This window comes from Mustela nigripes, chromosome 7 (genome assembly GCF_022355385.1).
Source record: "Mustela nigripes isolate SB6536 chromosome 7, MUSNIG.SB6536, whole genome shotgun sequence".
Taxonomy (NCBI): Eukaryota; Metazoa; Chordata; class Mammalia; order Carnivora; family Mustelidae; genus Mustela; species Mustela nigripes.
Window position 1 is genome coordinate 98,460,697 of NC_081563.1, and position 24,012 is coordinate 98,484,708.

The 24,012-nt window shown below is 43.8% G+C and overlaps 1 protein-coding gene across 1 annotated transcript in view; it reads right to left on the reverse strand.

Annotated features, from left to right (window-relative positions):
• Positions 1–5,295, reverse strand: part of DSTN (destrin, actin depolymerizing factor) — a 36,590-nt gene extending 31,295 nt beyond the window's left edge. Inside the window, exon 1 of the mRNA XM_059406504.1 lies at positions 4,906–5,295. Coding sequence (XP_059262487.1) covers positions 4,906–4,908 — 3 coding nt within the window. The 5' untranslated portion in view covers positions 4,909–5,295. The remainder of the gene's footprint in view (positions 1–4,905) is intronic.
• Positions 5,296–24,012: the final 18,717 nt, after the last annotated feature.

Sequence of the window (24,012 nt, forward strand, 5' to 3'; positions counted from 1 at the left end):
GGGGGGGGGGGGGGGGGGGGGGGGGGGGGGGGGGCGGCGGCGGCGGCTCCCCACCAAGCAGAGAGCCCAACACAGGGCTCAATCAATCCCAGACCCCTGGGATCACAACCAGATCGGAAGGCAGAGGCTTTAACCCACAGAGCCACCCAGGTGCCCCTTGTTTTGCTTTTTTAATACTTTCTTTTTTTAGGGACATCTTAAGCTCACACCAAAACTGAGCAGAAAGCACAGAGATTTCCCATATATCCCCAGGGCTCGTTTGTTTTTAATATTTGGCTGGATTAATTATCCAAGAAAAAGAAGAATAAAGCAGAGGGTGTTAATCTCCATGGCCGCTAGCAAAGATGGAACTCTATCCTGGATCACTGCATTCTACCACCACCAGGACCTGACCATGGCAAGTGGCTAAAATTAAAATTAAGGGAATTTAACCTCTGTTAGTTAGCAGCTTGAGAGCTATGCAAAGAAATGTAGATTCCAGAGAAGGATATCAGCCCTCTATGCACTTCTGACACTGACAATCACGTTTTTATAGATTTTCTTTTAACGATGGATTTACTTTAGGAATCCACAAATAAGCCTAGATAAAGATGTGATGAGTATTTACCTAATGTCAGGTTCACCAGATGAACAACCATGTAAACACACTGGCCGCAATAAACATAAAAAGATACTTTACTACTAATCAGAGAAATGCAAATTAAAAGAATAAGAAGCCATTTCACACCCATCAGATTGGCAAAGGTTTCAAGACTCATAATACCAAGTGGTAAAAAGAGATGGAGAAACAGGCTGATAAATGTAGCTGATGAGACGCAAACTAGAATCGCCTATAGGAGAGTAAAAAATACATACTTGCACCCTCCAATCCAGGCTTCCACTTCTAGGTCTATAGCATGAACACATTCACTAGTGCTACATACGTAGTAACATAACATAAAACACAGAAACCATATACTGCAAAACTGAGTAGACAAAAAAAATATTAAAGCATGAAAAACCGGGGAAATGTTCATCAACAGGGAAGTAGATAAAATTGCAGAGTCATACAAACTACTCAGCAGTTAATAATAAAGAGTCACAGCAACCGCTAAAACCAAAATTCATCCCCCTCCCCCAAAAAACTCACCAAGGTTAATTTTTTTTAAGTTTCAAAAAGATACATAAAGGGGCGCCTGGGTGGCTCAGTGGGTTGGGCCGCTGCCTTCGGCTCAGGTCATGATCTCGGGGTCCTGGGATAGAGTCCCACATTGGGCTCTCTGCTCAGCAGGGAGCCTGCTTCCCTTCCTCTCTCTCTGCCTGCCTTTCTACCTACTTGTGATCTCTATCAAATAAATAAATAAAATCTTAAAAAAAAAAAGATACATAAAGCACAGCATTTATATGAAATTGAAAAACACATCAAAACAATATATATTACTACAGATGCATACATACATAGCTAAAAGTATGGAAATATCAATGAGAATGAAATATATTAACTTCAGCTGACTATGTTAATCACCTGAGCTTTGTGTTCCTAGGAAGCAGGTAATGGTTAAGAAATCCACCCCCATCATTCTGAGTTTTGGGAAACTGGTAACAAAAAGATCCTGCCCTTGTTTATTGTGATAAGACCTGTCCCTGCAGTTCCTCAAGACTCCCGGTTTTACCTGCCCCCAGGTCCTTTACCTTTTTTCTGAGAGGTTCCTTATTAATTAATGTTCTCCCAATTGCAATAGCCTGAAAAAAAATCATCTCCTTAATTGGCCAGTACATTATGTCTTTGACCCAGGAGTGCTTATCTCTGGGGAAAGAGAATGGGATGAGGAAGAAGATGCAGATTTAGCTGTAACGGTAACATAGAAACCTGAAATACGGAAAAAAGTTATTTTCTTTTTTCATACAAAGGGACCTGTTATTCTGTGTACCTTTCTGCTTAAAATGTTTCAAAAATTAGGGACGCCTGGGTGGCTCAGTTGGTTAAGCAGCTGCCTTCGGCTCAGGTCATGATCCCAGCATCCTGGGATCGAGTCCCACATAGGGCTCCTTGCTCAGCAGGGAGCCTGCTTCTCCCTCTGCCTGCCATTCTGTCTGCCTGTGCTTGCTCTCTTTCCCTCTCTCTCTCTGACAAATAAATAAAATCTTTAAAAAAAAAAAAGTTTCAAAATTAATTTGTAAATTATTAAAACAATGTGTAGTCAAAAAGATCACAAGTCAATCAATTCTTTGCAGTCTGTTTTTTCACATTAAATAAGTAAGCACATGAACGAACATATGCCCAACCTATTCCATTAGGCTGCTGTAAGTAAACGTGTTTTTCCTAATCACCAAGTGATAAAATTTGTAATTCATTCTGGGCCAATTAGCTGTGCTTGTTACAGCACAGCTGACTAGGGCAAGGCTGAATTATCTCGTAGACTTTTATTATTTCAGGGGCAAGACTACACTCCTACTCCCATAGAGCCATATAATATGCTGTAAATGTCATACATGATTGGTTACAAGAAGCAATAGGCAAAGTCTACGTGTAGAATCTCGATCCATACCCAACGAAAGAAGTACTGAGCAGATAACCCTAGGAACTTAATGGTAGACTAAATAATCTTCCTATATACACACAGAACAAAAGTTTTGTTTGGAGTGGGTAGATGTGCAGGACAGGCTTTTTTTTTTTTCCTCCACTGTAAAGTGAGAGTTTGAAAACATGAAATCTCATCTTAAAGTGCCCAAAGGTGATCTTTCGAGTTGGTTTCAAATTGCTTTTATTCCCAAGTGCTTCCAGAAGGCTTGCTGAGTACCAGGAAGTGATTTTGTTAATGCAGAACCAACCCAACAGTAGCTAAAAATCTTTTTTTTTTTTTTCCTTAGAAATAAAGAATGCAAGTTGGGGGGCGGGGGCGAGTGGCAGAGAGAGGGAAGGAAAGGTAGGGAGGGGGAGAGAGAGAATCTTAAGCAAGCTCTCGCCCAGCCCGACTTGGGGCTGGATCTCACAACCGTGAGATCACCACTTGAGCCAAAATCAAGATTTGGATACTTAACCAACAGAGCCACCCCTAAAATTTAACCTTAGCAAACAAACAAAAACTTTAGAAACTTGGAACCCCAGTTTCAAATTTAGAGGTAAAGTGCTAAAATCTGGTATAATAAAAACTTTCAATCTTCATAATACTATGTAACAGCTGACACTGAAAGGAGATGGTCTGTGCCTACAAGGCTAAATAGAGGAGTAATCTTTCCAAATGATCAGTTTATATTCTGAACTCTATTTGCAAGCATTCAAACAACAAGAGCTTCTAAGGTCTTCCTAACCTCCCTAAGGCCAACAGGTCAAAATACATCTGGAATCCACTTATCTTTGCTGATTTTTAGTTCTCCTCCCTCAAGAACCAGTAAATAAAACAGACGCTTCATTTTATTTGAATGCATAGAAATAAAGGAAGTTAAGCTTTAACTAAAATTTAAGGATTTAGCCAAAGTTAAAATGCTTGGACCTGTTTTCAAAGACAAAGTGTGTATTACAGAAACTCAAAATAAAAAAATGTCAAATTAAAAGAACATAAAGCAGGCTCCAGCCCACTTCAAAGCATTCATCAGAGTAGATGGTCTTAATTTTATGAGAACTCAAACCCTTAGATTTAAGTCTTACAGAGATTTATAGAAGTCTTAAGATGCTGCTCCTCCTTGTAGTTTACAGAATTAAACCAAAGAAGAATGGAAAACTGAACACTATTAAATTCCTACCGCATCTCTTTAGTCATCAAGAAACTAGTAACTGGTCAATCTCTTTTTTTTCCCTCGCATTACCTTAAGAAAACCAAAACTGTCATTCAGAGAAAACATTTTGTATGCCAGTAAACTGGTATCAACTGCTTCCAGGCAGACAGATGCAATAACAGTGTAATATTTCTAGCAAAGTCTGGTAAGCCTTTGCCTGCTGCAAATCATTGACCAAAAATGGTAACAGCGAGTGCAGGCTAAAGAAAATGACAAAATGTTCTACTTGATCGTCCAGTTAAGAATACTATTTTAAGGCAAATTAGAGACAGTTTAGAGGGGAAACTATGCAAATTAAGCCAAGTGCCCATCACCTAAATATAGTAAACATATTTACTTTTAATGACTAGGATAATTCAATGGGCTTTTAAAAAGTTTTTCATTCGCTTTTATTAGCATCCCAGCTTCATGCCCACTCCTCGCACGCTAAGTTCTGGCAGAGCCAAACTGTTCACAGGTAAACAAAATTTCTAACCATACCTGGAGAGATCGGGTAGGGAAGGGTTAAAAGAGCCACTGCCAAGCTTGACAAGCACAAGAGTGCTGCTGGAAGCTGATTGCCAGATACGACAAACAAAGCGGCTGCGAGGCCACCCTGTTCTTAATCAGACCAGGGTAAGGCTCGTGGTGATCATTCCGCCCTCTAGGGTTGTTCAAATAAGGCCTTATTTTCCTTAATGAGATGGACCGACCTCACGGGCCGAAACTCGCACGAGTCACTGACCGCCTCGACGCCTGGCTTTGGGGAAAGCTGCGCCAACAAGGCCCGCGCGGGATTCCGAGGCCCCTCACCCCGGGATGGCGGACTCCCAGTCAACTGCACCGAGGGTGTGGCGGTGCTCGGCCCCGGCAGGTCGTCCCCAGGCCTGGGCCGGTGGAACCGCGGGGACCATGCTCCCGCCCGCGGCCTCGCAGAAGCTGCGAGCGAGGCAGCAGCCAGGAGCCGCCCAAGGAGCCGGGGTCCCAGCGGGTCCGCGAGCAGTGGAAGCCCAGAGATCTTTCCCTGCCTGGGGGCTGCAGCTGGGCCTTCGTTCCCCCATCCCCCGGGCGGGGGCGCGCCTGCCGCCCCTCAGCCCCGACCCCCACCGCGCCCCGGCGCCCCGCAGCCCGGGCCGCGCCAGCCCACGCCTCGGGCTCCCTCCCACTCACCATCTTCTCCGCGGCGGTCGCAGTGACGCGGGAGGGGGAGCTTGCCGGCGCCGACTCTGCAGAGCGTCCTTCTCACAGCAGAGGGACCGAGAGACCCAGCGAGCAGGCGACGCGAGCCGCGAGCCTACCAGGGGGCGGGTGCACGGACGCGCGCCTCGGACCCAAACGCGACTGCGCACGTCACGCGCTGCCTGCCGTTGCTACGCAACCGGCCGGCCAGACAGCGCCCTGCCCAGAGAGCAAACGGAGGGTTCTGCTTCGCGTTCCGAAGACAAGGGAACTGGGCCCTCCTTTCACCTGCTCCGGCCTGGGAGGGTGGGTCCTCCCTTATCTACTAGGGACGAGGAGACAAAGCTCGGGCTGGCACCTGATCCGGCAAAGGATCAGGCAGAGCTAGGGATCCTAATTCCCGGCTGGTGGGCGGGGCCACGTGGCGCCCCGCCCACAGCGCTGCGGCAGCCCTAACATGGAAGTAGCCACCTGGCCAGGTGTGCGCCGCGCTGGGGGCGGGGCCTGGGAGGAGGCAGGAGGAGGAGGAAGCGGGGGGTGGGGAGGACGCGGCGGGGGTGGAGGCCTGGGGGTGGGGGGTGGGGAGTGGGGAACCAGGGTGGGCGGCTTCCCGGGAGCAAGAGACCGGAGGGCAGACGGCGGGGAGCCCAGGCTCGGGCCGCGGCCGGGAGAACACATCCCGCATTTTTTACCTACTTTGGTGCGATTCCCGCCATCCTCCCCTGATTGGCCCAGCCGGCCACGTCGGGCCCTCGCGTGAGGGAAAAATCTGCACATTTTTCCTTCTAACCGAGGCGCCCGTGGCCATTCGGAGTGCTCTGTGAGTCACTGCTAATTTCAGGTCTGGAAAAAACAAGGAGTGATTTATTTATCTTTGGGAACGGCCCGGGGAAGGAGGCCCGGCGGTCCACAGGGGTGTGGCTGGGAAACGGTAAAGTTTTCCTGGGACGATGGCGCCAGCCCCGCCGGTCCGTTTTGGGGGCTTTTAATTTGGGGTTGGGTTTTTTAAATGGGCGGTTACATCAGAAACACAGTTTTGAGAGGGCTAAAAGGAATCCCAGTGTTTTTCTCCTGAAGGCGTTTTTGTGGGCAGTAAAGGGTACAGAAAGAATTTACAACTGGGATAATTACTTAAAGTTTTACTTAATTTAGGCTACCGAGAACATCACGGCCTCTACCAAAATTATTTTAATTCTCCAACTGTAAGTCTTTGGGATAAGGCGGTTTTTTGTTTTTGTGTGTGGCTTATGTTCTGCCCACTCAACATAGAAACTTATTTCTCATTACTCTTGTCTTTTTTTTTTTTTTTTTTTTTTTTGCTATTCTTTTCTAGAAAAGAAGTAAGTTGTGGCAATTCTAAGCCTTTACCACCTGCTACAAGGCTTTTGCAGGCTAGAGCAGTGCTTAAGCTCTCAAGCTTGAAAGAGAACTTGGTAAAGTCAGATTTGTGTGTCCTGGCCCCCAGAGTTTCTGACTGTATATCTGAAATAAGACGCGAGATCTTGCATTATAACAATTTCCAGGTGATGCTAATTCAGCTGGTTGGGCAGCCATCGCACTTTGAGTAGAAAGAACCCGTCTGTATCGAACTGCAGATGGAATCCTTTATTTCTCTTCATGGGACTCGGTGGCCCCTCCACTTCTAAAGTCCTCAAAGACTTCCTTTTTAGTTCAAAGTCAGTCCAGCTCATTATAGAATAACAAACCTGCCTGCTGCTTAACCTCTCTTCTGCATTTCATCCTCCACCCTGCCACCAGTGTTATACCCAAACAGAAGAATCTAACCTGGTCACTTTCCTCTCTAAAATTTTCTAAGGTTTCCTAAACAGGACCATCTGGTCCTTCTGCCTCTGGCCATTCAGCCTACCTTTTCAGCTCAGTCTCCCATATCTTCAAAGTACCTAATTTCTTTGCAGACTAAACTTCTCATTCCAGAACCCTTCTTACTCTTTCTAGGTGCCATAATTATGGACCTGTTAGTGTCTCAGGCTGGAGTGTTCTATTACCTCACCCTTCTGAAGACCTCTGACCACTTCCCAGGGGATCATTAGTGGTTTCTCCTTTAATCCCACACCTCATCACTTTTCAAATCCTGACAGGCAGCCAGATCACCTGAGAATCTTATTAAAATGCAGATTAAAATGCAGAGATTAGATTTAGGTCAGGTCCTTAAGCCATACTTTGAGCAGGGGGTGAGGTTTTATGATTTTCCTCAAATGTTAATGTAGCTTTGTAATTGTTTAGATAAATTTGCCACCACCACCAGTTTAAACTGAGAGTTCTTCAAGGACAGGGGCTATTTAGTATGTATCTTGTATGGACTGGGATAGTCCCTGATATATAACAGCTGTTTATTACACATTTAGTAAGTGAACCAATATCTAAAGATGTTTTACAATTCATCAGGCAAATTTCTATATCAGTTCACTGGAACCTATGATGAGCCCCCGTTTTGAAGAGTCCATTAAACTTTAACCTCTGCCTTTACACATAAATTTTCTAGATCTTTCTATTCCTCAGACCACAGAGGGGAAAAAAAAGTTTTGACATAAGTTCTCTCCTTATATATGAGATGGATGTATTCCATGTTAAAGTTAGAAAACATTTTTCATACTTTTTCTGAACATATAGGCACTTCCTTTTTTTTTTGAAGATTTTTATTTATTTATTTATTTATTTGACAGATCACAAGTAGGCAGAGAGGCAGGCAGAGAGAGAGAGAGAGGGAAGCAGGCTCCCCACTGAGCGGAGAGCCCGATGTGGGATTCGATCCCAGGACCCTGAGATCATGACCTGAGCCGAAGGCATCGGCTTAACCCACTGAGCCACCCAGGTGCCCCAGACACTTCCATTTAAAACCAATAATATGAGGGGCACCTGGGTGGCTCAGACAGTTGAGTGACCAACCCTTGGTTTCCACTCAGGTCACTGTCTTAGGGTGGTAAGATTGAGCCCTACAACGGGCTCTGCACTCAGCAGGTTGTCTGCTTGAGATTCTTGTGCTCGCTTGCTCCCTCTCTAAAATCTTAAAAAAGAGAGAGAAGCAAACCAATAATATGAGTGGCAAGGAAGAATAAATTATATATTAATGAGGAGTTTGAAGAGAGATGTATGTTAATAGCCTGGAAAAAGCTCCCTCCCGCTGCCCCACAAGAGATATAACCCTGTCAGTAAACAGTGTGGGAAAACTGTTTTTAGTATCTCCCCTGGCTCCCTACAAATTCACCTGTTCCCTCTCCCCTTGAGCATCCCTACTGTCTAATCTCATAGTCTCAGTTCCCTCCTCTGAGGAAAAGTCACTAATTCTTCTTTGTTCCTCTATGGGTAATGTGGGTTTTTTTCCTCTTCTTTCAGAATTTTTAAAAATCCTTGATTTTCTGTACATCTGAAAATGATGTATGTAGGCATAGTGTTTCGTTTTGTTTGCATTCATCCTCCTTGGTGTTCTCTGAGTTTTCTGAGTCTGTGGTTTGGTTTGATGTGTGTCAAAATTTGGCAAAATTCTCAGTCACAGTTGTTTCAGATATTTCTTCTGTTCTTTCTCTCACCTCCGAGTATTCCCATTTCATGTTACACCTTTTGTAATTGTCCGACATCCTTGGATATCCTATTCTGTTTTTTTCAGTCTTCGTTGTCTTTGCTTTGGGGATTTGAGGATTCTGTTGATGTATATCCTCTAGCTCAGAGATTCCTTTCTCCTCAGTGCCCAGTATACTTACTAATAAGCCCATCATAGGCCTTCTTCATTTCTGTGGCTTTTGTTTTGCCTTTTAGTAATGCTTTCCAGTTTTTTCTTAATAGCTTGACCCGATGCACTGGGTGAAAGGAACAGCAGTAGGCAGGCCTTTAGTTGGGAGAGGATGGAAGCATTCTAAATTTTTTTTTTTTTTTTTCTTTAAGATTTTATTTATTTATTTGACAGAGAGAGATCACAGTAGGAGAGAGGAAGGGAAGAGATCACAGAGAGAGGAAGGGAAGCAGGCCCCCTGCTGAGCAGAGAGCCCGATGTGGGACTCGATCCCAGGACCCTGAGATCATGACCTGAGCCGAAGGCAGCGGCTTAACCCACTGAGCCACCCAGGCGCCCCGAGGATGGAAGCATTCTAGAGTCCTATGATTTGTTCTCATTTCCACCAAGCCTGTGCCTCTGGATTGTGAACTTCACAAGTGTTTCATAGAAGCAACCCCCTACCTTCCCCCCACCCCCATCCTGTTCAATGGGACAGGATAGCTAGAGTGGGCCCCAGTTGAGTGTCTTCTTTCCCCATCAGTTAGGCTCTGGTAACTAGTTTACCCTCAGCGGAGGCTTTGTTAAAACAGAAGTCTCTGGTGTATTTCAAAATGGCTCCTTACTTCTCCTCCCCCTTCCCCCCACCCAATAGTAGAAGCAGGAGGGGATTTTTCTTTGACATCTACTGTGGGAACCTGGTAGAGCTTCAGGAGGTGACACTGACATGCAGAGGTCCCCTATGACTGAGTCTCCCCAGAGTTCCTAACTCGCAGACTTGTCCACATTGAGCCTCCAGCAATCTGTCAGTTTCAGTCTTACCCGGGGAACTGATTCCCACGGTGGTTTCTACTTGTGAGTCTCTGCTCTGGTAAGCCACAACTCCTGGTATTGGCCTGTCTTGTCTACAGTTTTGGGCACAGCAGCTTGCCCTGTGTTCTCCTCTCTTTTATGGATGCGAGGAAGAGTTGTCTGTTCAGCTTTTTACTGGTTAGGACAGAGTGGCAGCTTCCAAGCTCTTTATATGTGGAGTGGGGAAACCAGAAGCCTACCCTGTTCCTTTTAAAGAAGCTTCCCAGAAGTGCCAGACAGAGCTCACACTTTTATCTCACAGACCAGAATGCGGTATATGGCTACAAGGGAGACTGGGAAATGGGGTCTGTTCCCTGAGCAGCAATGTACTCAGCTAAGAGATTGGGGTTCCTTTACCAGGGAAGAAGGGGAAAGTGGGTATAGCGAGATAACCAGGAGCAGCTGTCATGGGTAGATATTATTACTTACTCCCATTCTACAGATGAGATAAGGTGAAGAAATAAATGTTCCTTAGGAACCCAGAGGAGTGAGTGATCTGCTCCCAAATCCATGACCTTTCCTGTAAGACCACATGACACATCAGTCCTATGTGATGCTGAACAAAAGAGCTGAGGTACCTCTTGTTGCCTCTTTAACACCACAGAAGGGGGTTTATACAAAACAAAGCAAATGCAAGCTGTCAAAAATACATTCTGGACATTCCTTTATCATAGCTGGGTCCTCTTGGATTGGCAGCACAGGGCCTAGACATCTATTTTAGGACAGGGCTAAATATATTCAAGTATATTCATGGGAACAGTGTGGTACCATGTAGTAACAGTATTGATTTCTCCATTAGTCTTCATGGTAAAGTAAAAGTCATATACTGCTATTTTATAATATTAAAAATTGAATAACCAATACATGTTTTTGATTACTAGTATACCGCTTGAATTAAATCATGAGAAAATGGAGTAGAAAGTGACACAACACTCTTGACCAATGGTTATGTACCCCTCTTGGACCATATATTCCCTTTGAGGTACTGATGAAAAGTATAGATCCTTTCTCTAGAAAAGTAGATATTTGCTCCTATTCATAAAGTGTAACTTTATGAATAGGAGCAAATATCTAAATAACACAAAGCAAATAAAACCTTCCAGACCCTTACAGCATTTGGTATTTAAAAAAACACAGATGGCCTCCACAATGCACATGTGACTTGTTTTTATTCATTCATTCAGCAGTATATCTTGGGGATATATCCATGTTGTCTTCCCATTTTTCAGAAGTAATAATGCGCTCTCTATGGTTCTGATCAGGTTGCTATACTCCTGAAAAAGGAGCTACAAAAAGATTCAGAAAGGGACAAATAAAGGGATCCAGTATTTGATTTAAGGATAGACTAAATGACTTTAAACTTCCCAGGATGTAAAGAAGCCCAAGGGTTGAATTAATCACAAGTTAAAATCGTGAAGGGTAGGAATGAAGTAAATAGAAATTCTGCAGCAAATTGTGACATAAAAATAAGAGGGTTTCTTAAAAGCTCAAACCTGTGCTTTTAGGAAAAATCAGAGGGCTGTTATACATAAGGACAGGAGGAAGATTGCAGGATGGAAGGGAAGGAAGACCTGCCACAGGCAGTGACAGACTGGTAGGGGTAAACTCTCTGGTTGGGACCCATTTTCCCACTTCCCCACCCCATTATTCTCTGCAAACCTCCACCTCTCCCATGACTACCAGGGAGCTAGAAAATGTCATTATCAGTGAAATGCCCACTGCCAAGACTGCTGCATAATGTCCAGGCAGCTTGGAGCCCTAGGAGGGGCAGTGTGAAGATGGTACCAACACATGCAAATGGGTTGTCCAAGCTCATAACTTTCCCTCACCCCTCTCTCACCTCGCCTGCCCCTGGGGACCAGTTATATCATGGAAAGGAGAGGGTACTCACAAGTCATCTGGAAGGGCAGGGCTTCCTGGTTGAGGTTGGGGGTTGTGGCATCCAGGGCAGCCACAGGTTGCCCCAGCTTGGTGCATCTCCACCTGTCTTCCCCCAGATTCTCCAGGAGTGATGCCTGTTCTGAACCCCTGCCCCAGGTATTCTGTACAAACCCCCAGCCTGATGAAAACCCTAAAGACATATGTATGAGTCCATAGGTGAAGCTCCTAAGACAGAGGAGGAATCCAAGCATTATGATAGAAAGGCAACAAGCTGAATAATTTCATGCAAAAGAAGCAGGACAAGAAATTAAAATGAGCATAATAAATATTCTCAGATAAGGAAAGAGACCAAAAGCAAGAATGAGCAGTTATGGAAAAATTGCAAACATTAGGAATATACAATATTCTTGAACTAAAAGATTCAATGGATGGGCTCGACAATAAAATGGAGATATGTAAATGAAAAGATTAAGAGTCAGAAGATGAGATTGAGGAATTCACTGTCTCGATGTATCAGGAAAGGGTAAAGAGGAGGCACCTGGGTGGCTCAGTGGGTTAAAGCTCTGTCTTCAGCTCAGGTCATGATCCTGGGGTCCTAGGATTGAGCCCTGCATCAGGCTCTCTGCTCAGCGGGGATCCTGCTTCCTTCTCACTCTCTCTGCCTGCCTCTCCGCCTACTTGTGATCTTTGTCTGTCAAATAAATAAATAAAATCTTAAAAAAAAAAAAAAAGGAAGGTAAAGAGGATGCAAAGAATTTCACAGATGTGGAGGATTAAGAAAAAGGGCCAGTATCTGTACAAAGTATCACAAAGTATGGTGAAATCAGCAAACCAATGGAAGAAAATCCTTGAAAACTTTAGTTCTGAGATCAAGAGTTACATGCTGTACCAACTGAGCCAGCCAGGTGCCTCAAAAGGAGGACATACTTATGACTCAGTTTAATACTAACCAGTAGGAATCTAAACAGCCTGGCCTTTTTAAAAGATGTTTGCCTCATCCCATCATCCATTATAACCACCTGAATTTCTTCTTACAATTTCTCGTGTTAAAAAAGAAAAAAGTTCATCGGGCTCCTTGCTCTGCAGGGAGCCTGCTTCTCCCTCTGACTCTGCCTGCCACTCTGTCTGCTTGTGCTCGCGCTCGCTCTAACTCTCTCTCTGACAAATAAATAAATAAAAATAAAATCTTAAAAAAAAAAAAGAAAAAAAGTTTGTTTGGGAGGCAATGCAAGTGTCTTGTTTACATTCATAATAGGATGCCACTTTGAAATGCTTTCAGTTAGATTTGACAGTTGTTTACTGGGTCCTGCTGTGTGCCAGTTATGGTCATGTTAGCTAGCAGGAATACAAAGATAAAGAAGTCATGGGCCCTGCCACAAGGAGGTCATGAGTGAAAACAGATCAATGCCAAGATAAACTTGGCCTAGGTCCCCTTGGGAACTCTCAGGATCCTATTGATGGAGTAGATCATACCTGGGAGGTGTTCCCAGATCTTAATGAGCAAGGCATCCGGAGACAAAGGAAGTGAGCATTAGTTACCAACATGATTTCTCACTTAGATTGGTGAATATGAGTGTGGACAAGATGGTTAGAGGGCCAACTCAGAGAGTGATGATTAGAGGAGGAAAATACCTAATGTTCCTACCCCAAAATTTGACTCCATAGACTGAGAAACCTAGAGAGATAAGATGTACGGGGTTTTTTGTTGTTGTTGCTTTGTTTGCTTTATTTTTTGTTTTGGGGGATGTTCTAGCCTACTTTCCAGTTTTCCCTTCTGGGGGGGGCAGGAGGAAGGATGTCAAAGGGTGCTTCAGCCAAAGAATCCTAGCTCTGACCAGTGAGGAAACTTGGAGAATATTCAAGAACAGCTCCACCGGAAACATCCAAGGGACAATGGCCACAATGTGAAGTTGGAATGCCTTTTGATATAACTGTAAGACTTCAGCATTTCTATCACCAGCCTTCCAAGAAGTTATTTGGTATCACTGGCACAAATTTTGGTCCTGACTGGCTGTGTGACCTCTCAGGAGGTGTGTCTCTCTGAACCTCCTTGTCCTCACCTGCAAAGTGAAGGTATTGATGAGGTTAACTCCTGTGGTTCTAGAATGTGATGCCTGCACTATACAGAAGACTTAATGAGTATCTAGCGCTGCATTAACAATTAGTGGAGTATCTAAGTAATGCTAAGGGAGACCTCTGAATTTTGATTCATAAACTCTAGGCCTTGGGGCCCTGTGTTTACAGCAAAATCAGTAAGTTGCTATAATCATCCAGGCTGTGGACTCCTAGCTTCTCTCAGCTGGTCCTCATCTGGGGACAAGAGGCTGATTGGCACAAAGGGAGCAAACTGCACTAGTGTAACACACTCTTATATGTAAATAAGGGCATACGTCACATCTTGCCATCTCCCCCCCCACCCCCGACTTTGGTCAGTAAATTCAGGATCTCTCGCAAGATTTTCCACACTGGAGGTGGAAGGAATCACTTGCTCATTTATATTCTTGCTCCTGTGGAAAACATTTCCTCTCACCCTTTGGGCCAGTGAGTCACTTCCAGCCTTCAAACCTCTATGGCTTCCTTTACAGCTCTGGCCTGGCCCTCTGGAGAAGGGTCCACGCTGTTGGGCAGGAAGGGGCTTTAGTAGCAGGCAACACACCTTGAGTGGCTTTGTAATATCAGGAGGATCCTCCCATCGAGAGAAATTATCTGGGTGGTCTGATAAATGCCAGGCATTGGATTCCAGATTCAGCATTTTTTCCTTTTATTTTAAAAACTCTGGGAAAGAAACGCCCATAGAAGCTACTGCCGGTCGCAGGTTTATTTTATGACTCATGGAAATTTCTAAAATGATAAATATTGGCTCAGCAGCAGCCTGACATAAGAAACACTCAACTAGACCAGAGTCTATGGTTACAAGAAACAAGAAGAGTGTGTTCAACAAATAAACTGTGACTCTGCGTCCAAGCTTTCCGAGGAAAAAAAAGAGCAGAAAGTGTTGTCTGGATTCCATGAGGTGGCTTGGCAGGCCATGATTTCATTTGTTTTTCTGAGGACAGAAACTTTCCTGAGATGGTCGAAGTATCTTCCTGGCCAAGAAACCATCTCATATCCCTTTGGTTTTCTACTTTATTTAGTCCAGGCTCCTTTTGGCTAATATAATGAAAATACTTCAGCGACCATAAAAATTAATGAGGGTGAAGTTGAAATATTTTTCCCTCAGAAAGGGAAAAAAAAAAAAAAAGGAAAATAAATATGTTCCTTGGGACGCCTGGGTGGCTCAGTTGGTTAAGCAGCTGCCTTCGGCTCAGGTCATGATCCCAGCGTCCTGGGATCGAGTCCCACATCGGGGTCCTTGCTCAGCAGGGAGCCTGTTTCTGCCTCTGCCTCTGCCTGCCATTCTGTCTGCCTATGCTTGCTCTCTCCTCCTCTCTCCCTCTGATAAATGAATAAAATCTTTAAAAAAAAAAAAAATAAAATAAAATAAATATGTTCCTTCCCGAGTAAAAAAATCCCTCTATCTCTGTGTGGAGATGAAACCAGGTATTCCACCAAGACAATGAACTTGTTTCAGAGAATGTTTAGAAATTATGAGTCTTGAGTGTGGTTAGGTGCCTTCTGAGTAGTTTTCTTTCTCACAAAACAAAGAATTACCTTTACTTTCCATCAGCTGATTTTGTCTTCAAAAAAAAGGTGAATAGTCATATTTAGACCTGGTGAAAAGGCTAGAGTCACAACTTCCCAAAACCTAATCATGAGTAGGTCAATCTGCCTTTCTGCGAGTGGGTTTATCCTCTCTGACTGTTGAAGGTTTGTTAACAGAACAGCAGTGCTTGTAGTGTTCTTTAGAATTGGGTATCCCAACACACACGCTTTACAGACTGGAGTCATGACAAATAACATGGTGAGGATTCATAAACAAAGTGAGAAAAAACTCGGGCCATAGTTCCATGCCTCCGATAAAGCAGCCAAAGAGACTGTTAAGCCTTTGGGGGTCTCAAGTCCTCCCAGGAGGAGGAGGGCATTTTGGTTAATGTTCCAGGTCTTGCCGATGACTCTCCTATAACCAATCACAGGCATTTATACTTTGCTTGGGGAAGAGGAAACCATGTTGGGATAGATGTGGACATCCAGAACCAAGCCTCTAGAACATGTTGCAGAGGATGTTGGAGGGCAGAGAAACAGCTAAAGGCCATTCCCTAAGCTCATGTAGAAACTCCACCATGAGGTAGGAGAGAAACAAGATGGCCAACATGATCTGGCGCACAAGTGCAATGGGAAGGGTTGTGCAACAAGACACCGCATCCGACTGCCCTCTGCCCCAGCTGCTGGGAAACTTATCTCGGGTTTCACCAGAGAGAGAAACTTCGGGAGCCAGATTAATCAGGGAGATGTGCCATGGGGCCTGGTGTCAATACTGAAGAAATAGAACTTCCCCTTTGGAAGACCTGGCCCTATGTATTTTTCCTCCGTTTGCTGCTCTGCTCATCTTATATTAATAGACCTTGCAACCTGATGGGGAGGGAGCTCTCCCCACCTGAGCGGCGGAGGCAGGAGTGTCTCTGCAGGTAAAGGAGGCGATGCTGGCAGCCACAGAAGCAGCAGATGCTGGGATGGCTCATTTTGCTTGCTGCCAAGGGAGAGGGAGCCCCCTGGGCCCTGAGCCATGACACAGATGGGCCCTGGGTCATTCTGCTGGTGGAGCCAAAGAGCAGTAAAAATAATTACAGACTGGAAATGGCTTTGTTGTATTTTTTTTCCTGGTTATTAAAAAAAGGCAAGTGTGTTAGGAAAAGAAAAAACAAGCCTGGAAACATGAGAAAGAAAAAAAAAAAAGCATTTGTTGTCCCATCACCGTTCTGTCTAATAATTGAAAGGAATTTAAGGGTGCCTCGGTTGGTTGGGCACTGGCTCAGGTCACCATCTCAGGATCCTGGGATCAAGCCCTGCATCAGGCTGCTTCTCCCTCTGCCTCTGTGTACGGTCGCTCTCTCTTTCTCTCAAATAAATAAATAAATCTTTTAAAAAAAGAATTTAAAAGAATCTTAATAAATTATCAAGGATACCGTCTCCTTATTTAAAAAAACAAACAAACAAAAAAACCCTTCACCTTCACTGCCCTGCAATCCATTGCTTCTCACCCAAATGAAACCCTATCATTGGTTTGGAAAGTGTCCCTTGTTCTGTACATTTACACTCCAGGCCATACACTTTTATGTGCGTGCACACACGAGTGATGATCAATATAGACAGTTTCAGGGGCGCCTGGGTGGCTCAGTGGGTTAAGCCACTGCATTCGGCTCAGGTCATGATCCCAGGGTCCTGGGATCGAGTCCCGCATCGGGCTCTCTGCTCAGCAGGGAGCCTGCTTCCTTCTCTCTCTCTCTGCCTGCCTCTCAGTGTACTTGTAATTTCTCTCTGTCAAATAAATAAATAAAATCTTAAAAAATATATATATATATATAGACAGTTTCATATTCCTGTGATTTTTTAAAAATGTTAATGATATATTCCATCATCAACTCACTGCTTCCCTGTGTTTAGAAGGCAACCCAATGGTTTGCTCCATCACTTCTCTCAATTCTGTGCCCAACTGTCACCTCCTCAGTGAGGCCTTCCCTGACCACCCTGTCTAAAATTACCATGCACCCCAACCTTCCAGTTCCCTTCTCTGCTTTCTGTTTTCCCATAGCACTCATCATCATCTAACATACCATATTTTTCACTTTTTAAAATCTTATTTACTGGGGTGCCTGGGTGGCTCAGTGGGTTAAAGCCTCTGCCTTCAGCTCAGGTCATGATCCCAGGGTCCTGGGATTGAGCCCCACATCGGGCTCTCTGCTCTGCAGGGAGCCTGCTTCCTCCTCTCTCTCTCTCTGCCTGCCTCTCTTCCTACTTGTGATCTCTGTCTGTCAAATAAATAAATAAAATCTTTAAAAAAAATTTTTATTTACTTTCTCTTCCCCATCCCACTTGAATATAAACTGCACAAGAACAGAGATTGTAATCTATTTTTTCACTTCTGTATTCCCAGTACCTAGAAGAGTGTTGGCACATAGCAAGCTGTGAATGAACATTTGCTGAACAGATAAATGAGTAGTATTCCAAAGAATTACTGCAAGGATACTGCAGGGGTAGGCACCATGCCTAGAAGGCAGTGGCCATCTTTTGAGCTCGGGCACCAAAACCACACGCTGAACAGAGTGAAGGGGAGTCTACCATACCAGCCCTCAACCACCTACTTCTAGACTCCGCATTTGAAGATAAAAAGCAGACCTTAGGGCGCCTGGGTGGCTCAGTGGTTAAGCTGCTGCCTTCAGCTCGGGTCATGATCTCCAGGTCCTGGGATCGAGTCCCAACCGCATCGGGCTCTCTGCTCAGCAGGGAGCCTGCTTCCCTCTCTCTCTCTGCCTGCCTCTCTGTCTGCTTGTGATCTCTCTCTGTCAAATAAATAAATAAAATCTTTAAAAAAAAAAAAAAAGCAGACCTTATTTGGTTAAACTACTATTGGGTGCCTCCCGTGTGCCTGTGCCATCCTCGGTAATACCAGTCCATGGTCCAGAAAGGCTGAGAAGTATTTCTAGGGGAAAAGGAAAGGGCTTGGCACAGAACCCGCAGGAATCCTCGTCATTCAAAATGTGAAGCGGAAGAGGATCCCTTCAAGAGGCTTCTAAGAAATGGAAAATCCAGAAGCAAGTGGAATCACAGACCTAAGAAAGCGTGCTTCAAGGAGGGGGTTATAGTCAGAGGGCTCAAATACCAATGAGCCATCGGGGAGGGGAGAATGGACATTGGCCTGAGAACTTAGATGATGGAAGTTGAGTGAGTTAGTGTCTCTCTGAGGACTCCTAGTTTCTCTGTGTAGTAGAAGGCATGACCATCTGTGGTGGTTGATTTTATGTGTCAGGTTGGTGGGGCTTTGGTGTCTGGTTGCTTGGTCAAGTGCTAGCCAAGACATTGTCCTGAGGGTATTTTGTAGATGTGATTAACATAATCAGGAGATGTGGAGTAAGTAGGTCAGATTACCCTCCATGGTATGGATGGGTCTCACCCACTCAACTAAAGGCCTGAACAGCAAATCTGAGGTTTCCTAGAAAGGGAATTAGCCTCAAGGCTGTAAGGTTAAAAATCCTTCCTGAATTTCCAGCCCACTGACCTGCCCTTCAGATTCCAAACTCAAGATTGCTCCCTCTCCTCTTACCTGAATTGCCAGACTGCCCTACAGATTTCAGACTTGTCAGCCCCCACAATTGCACAAGCCAAGTCCTTAAAATAACCATCAACCCCAATGTGTGTGTGTGTGTGTGTGTGTTCTGAGCTGTATTTTGATGAATAGTGAAGCTGAACATTTTTTCATGTTTTTTGACCATGTGCCTTCTGTAAACTTGAATGTGTCACATCAAACTCTAAAGTAATTATTTGCTTTAGAAACTTGGGCCATGTATATATGGTTCTTTTTCTTTTTGTTTGAAAATACCACAAATGGTCAGACTTTGAAACAGATAAAATTCCCAGCTTATCTTGTCCTTTCTTTGCTTTTCTACTGGATGTTTGTCTTTTTGTTATTGGTTTGTGATTTTCGTTACGTAGTACTCTGTCTTTGGTCTAATATGCAAACTGTCCCCTATATTTTTATTAGCTCTTAACATTGTTTAAGGTTGTTGTTCTTATTGTTTTTGTAACACAAAATAGTTTATTTTTTAGATTAGGCAAACCTTCCAGTCTTTTCCTCTGAGACAGTTATTTATTTTTAGAAACATTGGCGACATATACAAATTTTCCCTTTTTCACATGAAAAAGACACAATCAGATTATGCAACAGATACATTTTTCAATTTAAGGTTGGAGTTTATGGTGTTAATTATCGTTGCAGTATTTGAGCCTCTGGATGCATAGGAAAGTCTTAATATATTATTTTTCAAAAAAACTCAAATGGTTCCATTTACTGAAGAAGCTGCTGAAAATTTGGTGATTTTTGGAAAACGATGGATGTTTTCCTATTCCATGAGGGCTTGGCTACTCCACAGCACTATGAAAATTGTTGAATCTAAAGGTTTTCCTCCCTATTCAGGTGTTGGATACTTTGGGAAGGGGAAGCTGTTCAAAGCAGAATTAGGGTTTCAACTCCATATACTATTCTCAACATCATGTTGACTTGGTGGGAACATACGTACAAATATTTTGAAATTACATAATTTATTTCTTGTCTTGATGCCATCATTAAAACCAGTATAGAATGAACACAGTTTTTTGTTTTCTTTTGTTGTATTACTGTCACTTAAGGGTTGATCCATTAAAATAAATACACAGAGGAACTTCAGATCATTTAATGATCTGAAAACAGCAATGGCGAGACTCTAGCAACTGCTACCAGCTCCCCTCTTGTGTTCCCTTATGCTCCCTGCCACTGAAGGCTACTTCCTCAGAACAACCTGCCATTTTCTGTCCCATGTTCTAGAGTGTTAATGCCCTCAGGAGCAGTTCCCAATCAAAGATAGACAGGGAGTTGGTGGGTAAGCACCCAACTTCCTCACCCCTTGGGTGGAATAGTTCTGTGGGGTGTCTGGTTCTGTCTCATAGAGTTCACAGATGCATTGAGCTCCAGTTACCCACAGAGGTAATTATGATGACACCCCCCAGGGTTGGCCTCCCCGCCCCCACCTCACTTCCTCACTTCCTCACTTGCTGGTGTGACAGGATCCTTTCCCAAACTTACCACTTGTGCTCAGGGTCTGCATCTGGGGGATTCCAAACTAACATAAACGCTCAAAGTCTGCCAGTCTACATGCAAAAAATAATGGCTGATATTATTAAGCATTTACTATGTGCCGCACACCATTCTAAACACATCATTTAACTCTCACGACTTCTTTTGGGATCTATTATCACCCCCAGTTTATAGATGGGACATATGAGACTTCGAGAGATAAAGTCTCTTTTCTGAGATCACGTAGCTAATGGGTCATGAGGATTTAAACCTGGACTTTTTTTTTTTTTTTTTTTTTAGATTTTATTTATTTGAGAGAGATAGAGAGAAAGAGAGAAAGAGAGCGAACATGAAGTGGGGAGGGGCAGAGGGAGATGCTGAGCAGGGAGCCCACTGCAGGACTTACTACTGGGAGTCTAGGATCATGATCTGAGCCAAAGGCAGTTGCTTAACAAACTGAGCCACCCAGATGCCCTAAACCTAGACTACTGAGGGGCGCCTGGGTGGCTCTGTCGGTTTAGCATCTGACTCTTGGTTTCTGCTCAGGTCAAGGTCTCAGAGTTGTGAGATATGAGCCCCACATCAGGGTCCGTGCTCAGCGTGGAGTCTGCTTGATTTTTCCCTCTCTCTCCCTCTCCTGCTGCCCCCTCCCCCTTTCTCGCTCTAAGATAAATAAATGAAATCCTTTTAAAAAATAAATAAACCTAGACTATTGAATTCAAGTGTCCACGATTTTAATCCATATACCTTATGACATGGTATATCAGCTTACTTCAAAAAATATCACTGGCACATATTTAATAGGCTCTGAGAGAGCATTTTGCTGATAGTTGAGCTGATCGATATTTTTGCAGTCCAGCAATAATGTTGTTGCCTGGCTTGGGTTGTCTGCACTCACCCAACTGAAATCCGAGTCCCTGTGAGAAAATTCTATTTTTTTTTTTCCCCCAACCACATCAAGAAGTTTTCTCCTGGCTCTTCTAACATGTGAGTTTGTTTTTGCAGCTAACTACCGTTCTTGCTGTTTTTGCTGAAACTAGCTGCCCAGCTTACAATATATCATAGGATAAAAGTCACCATTTATGCCCTCGTAGCCATTGAATGTCAGGATCTTAGCTGGTTGTGATGCTGTGTGAGGCATGTTTATGATTGGTTTGAAAGACAACATTTCATGGGCTCTGGATGACCATTATTTGAGCTGAAATATTCTTCCAGGCCCTGACCTTATCACGTTTTTTCTTTGTTACACAGCAAAATATTATGCTGTCCTTTTGGTCCCACTGCTGATCTTCAAGAAGAGTAAAACAAATGTTTTGTGGTTCCTAGAAAATGTTATAAAATTGTTTCCCAAGTTAGGTCATTGCAGTTGCAAAATTCTTGTTTTGGTAGAAAACTTGGCCAACAACAACAGAGGCCATGGTCAGCCATTATTTCAGGGAAAAAAAGTCTTGAGATTTGCTAGGGATTGCTGTCTTCCCTTCCAATGGAACAGAGACCAATTCCTGCAGCCGGGCCTAAACTAGTTTTGAGATAAATCTCTTTCTCTCCATATAGAGATACACTTTAATTTACTGGCTGACTTCCCCAGTTTTTGAAATGGCCCCATAAATTTTCTGGAAGACATTTTAACTTTATAAGGCAATTATCATAAGTTAATTTTCAGAAACTTCTTAAGCCAACTTGAAATCAAAACATCATTTTCGCAGGCTGTAGATTCTAATTCCACTCTAATTTTTTTTTAAACCAAGCATTTAAATGTAGGGTGCCATTTTATATAGTATACTCGGTAAGGCTGTTTCTCTTCTTTGAGCTTGCAGAGATTGAAGAAAGGACATCGTGTTTCTCTCCATCAATTTCAGCTACTGGAGAGATGGATCGATATTATTTCATAGTTGGTGTGACTCCAGTAAATGTTGAACAACTGAGTTTCAAGGGGAGAAATGTCCTGATGTATCTTTTTTTTTTTTTTTTAAAGATTTTATTCATTTATTTGTCGTGGCGGGGAGAGAGAGAGAGAGAGCACAAGCAGGCAGAGTGGCAGGCAGAGGCAGACAGAAAAACAGGCTCCCCACTGAGCAAGGAGCCCAATGAGGGATTAGATCCCAGGACCCTGGGATCATGATCTGAGCCGAAGGCAACGGCTTAACTGACTGAGCCACAGAGGCATCCCCTGATGTGTCTTTATAGTGTTTGTCGACTCCTGTGTGTAAATACTCCTACCATGGCTGATTTCAAGCCATCATTGAGGTGTTAAACAGCTCCCCAAATTCCTGGAAATTTAACAATTGGGGCTTAGGAGCTCTTAAGAGGTAGTTCCAGAATAATATTGCAAGTGATTCAGCCAGATAGTGCCCCCATTACAGGGGGGAACCCTGGTCTGTTGCCCCTGCAATGCCCTGGAATATATCGTAGAGGTCACTAAGATATCACATAGCAAATCCTGACAAAGTGGCATTTTCAGAACCAGGGTGTATGTTACCCAAAAACACAGGTTACCTTGAAGAAAATAATGTACCCTGGGAGAATTGAATCCCAAATGTCTTGTTTAATTGTCATCCTTGCAGACCTAAGTCCTACAATTAGGGTCATTGAGGACAATCCAAGAGGCATTTTAGTGACAGGCGCAATCACAGCTCTGTGGCTTGTTTAAACTGCTATGTTCAGCAAAGGCTGACCACAGAACAAAATAAGCAGCCAGAATCCAACTTGGATGCCATCCTTTCTAATGGATTTGGTTTCTGGTTTATATCTGAAAAGCCGCAGCATTTGTGGAGCCCTAGGAAATGTCTTCATTATCTATCACTTGAGAGCATCTTCTTCTTCTTCTTCTTCTTCTTCTTTATTTTTTTTTTACATCTTCTTAAAATAGAAAGCTCTTTTTTTTTTTCTTTTTTTGTGTCTTGTAAGTACAGCTGTTCTGCTGACTGGTGCACTGTTTTCTTTCTTAATGAACGCATTTTTGTCCTGTCCTTCTATGTTTCCTCCAATGATGGAAGATAACATCAATCTAGCTATTACAGTGGAGAACAAAGCAAATTTCAGTTTAGGGCTGCTGCAAAATTTGACCATGCCCTTTGAAACAGCCCAGTCAGCAAACATGGAGCAAGAAATTCAAGCCTTGGGGCACCTGGGTGGCTCAGTGGGTGAGGGCCTCTTCCTTTGGATTGGGTCATGATCCCAGGGTCCTGGGATCAAGCCCTGCATCGAGGGAGCCTGCTTCCTCCTCTCTCTCTGCCTGCCTCTCTGCCTAGTTGTGATTTCTCTCTGTCAAATAAATTTTAAAAATATTTAAAAAAAAGAAAAATAAAGAAATTCAAGCCTCTGGGAGAGCTGTTGAGAAGACTTTTCATGCTTCATCTCTGGCCGAGCAAGACCCAGCTTCCTCCTTTGAAAGTTTCAAGATGGACTTCCCCACATTGAAAAACTTGGTCTTGATTTCAAAGTTCCATCTAAGCTTCATTTGTTGTTGAATTCATTTTATCAGGTATCTACATTGTTTCAGAAGCTTTACCAGTTGATGAATGAGATACTGCATATTTCAGGGTTCTTCTGTATCTAGCCGGAAATAAATGGTCCAAACAAAGAGTTCAACTGTAAAGAATTTAATGAAGGGACAACTTCCCGAGTTGTGAACAGGGTTAAGGGAATCCTCAAAGCATGGTGGAAGGCCCAGAACTAGCAACAGCAGGAAGCTCGTACTACCCCAGGCCGAAAGGAGCAAGAGATGCCAGGAAGGGGTGATTTTGCTTAGAGGAGAGAGGGAAGCAGGAAGGGAGTCTGCCTGATTTCCTAACACTGACCCCCATTTGCCAAACCCTACAGGAAACCGTAGGGCACGGGAGGCAGGTGATGCCATCTGGGACGGCCTTGCCTTTTAGAGTTTCCAGCAGCCTGAGGAAGGATAGAGGATGGATCTGGGGACTGATCCTATGTG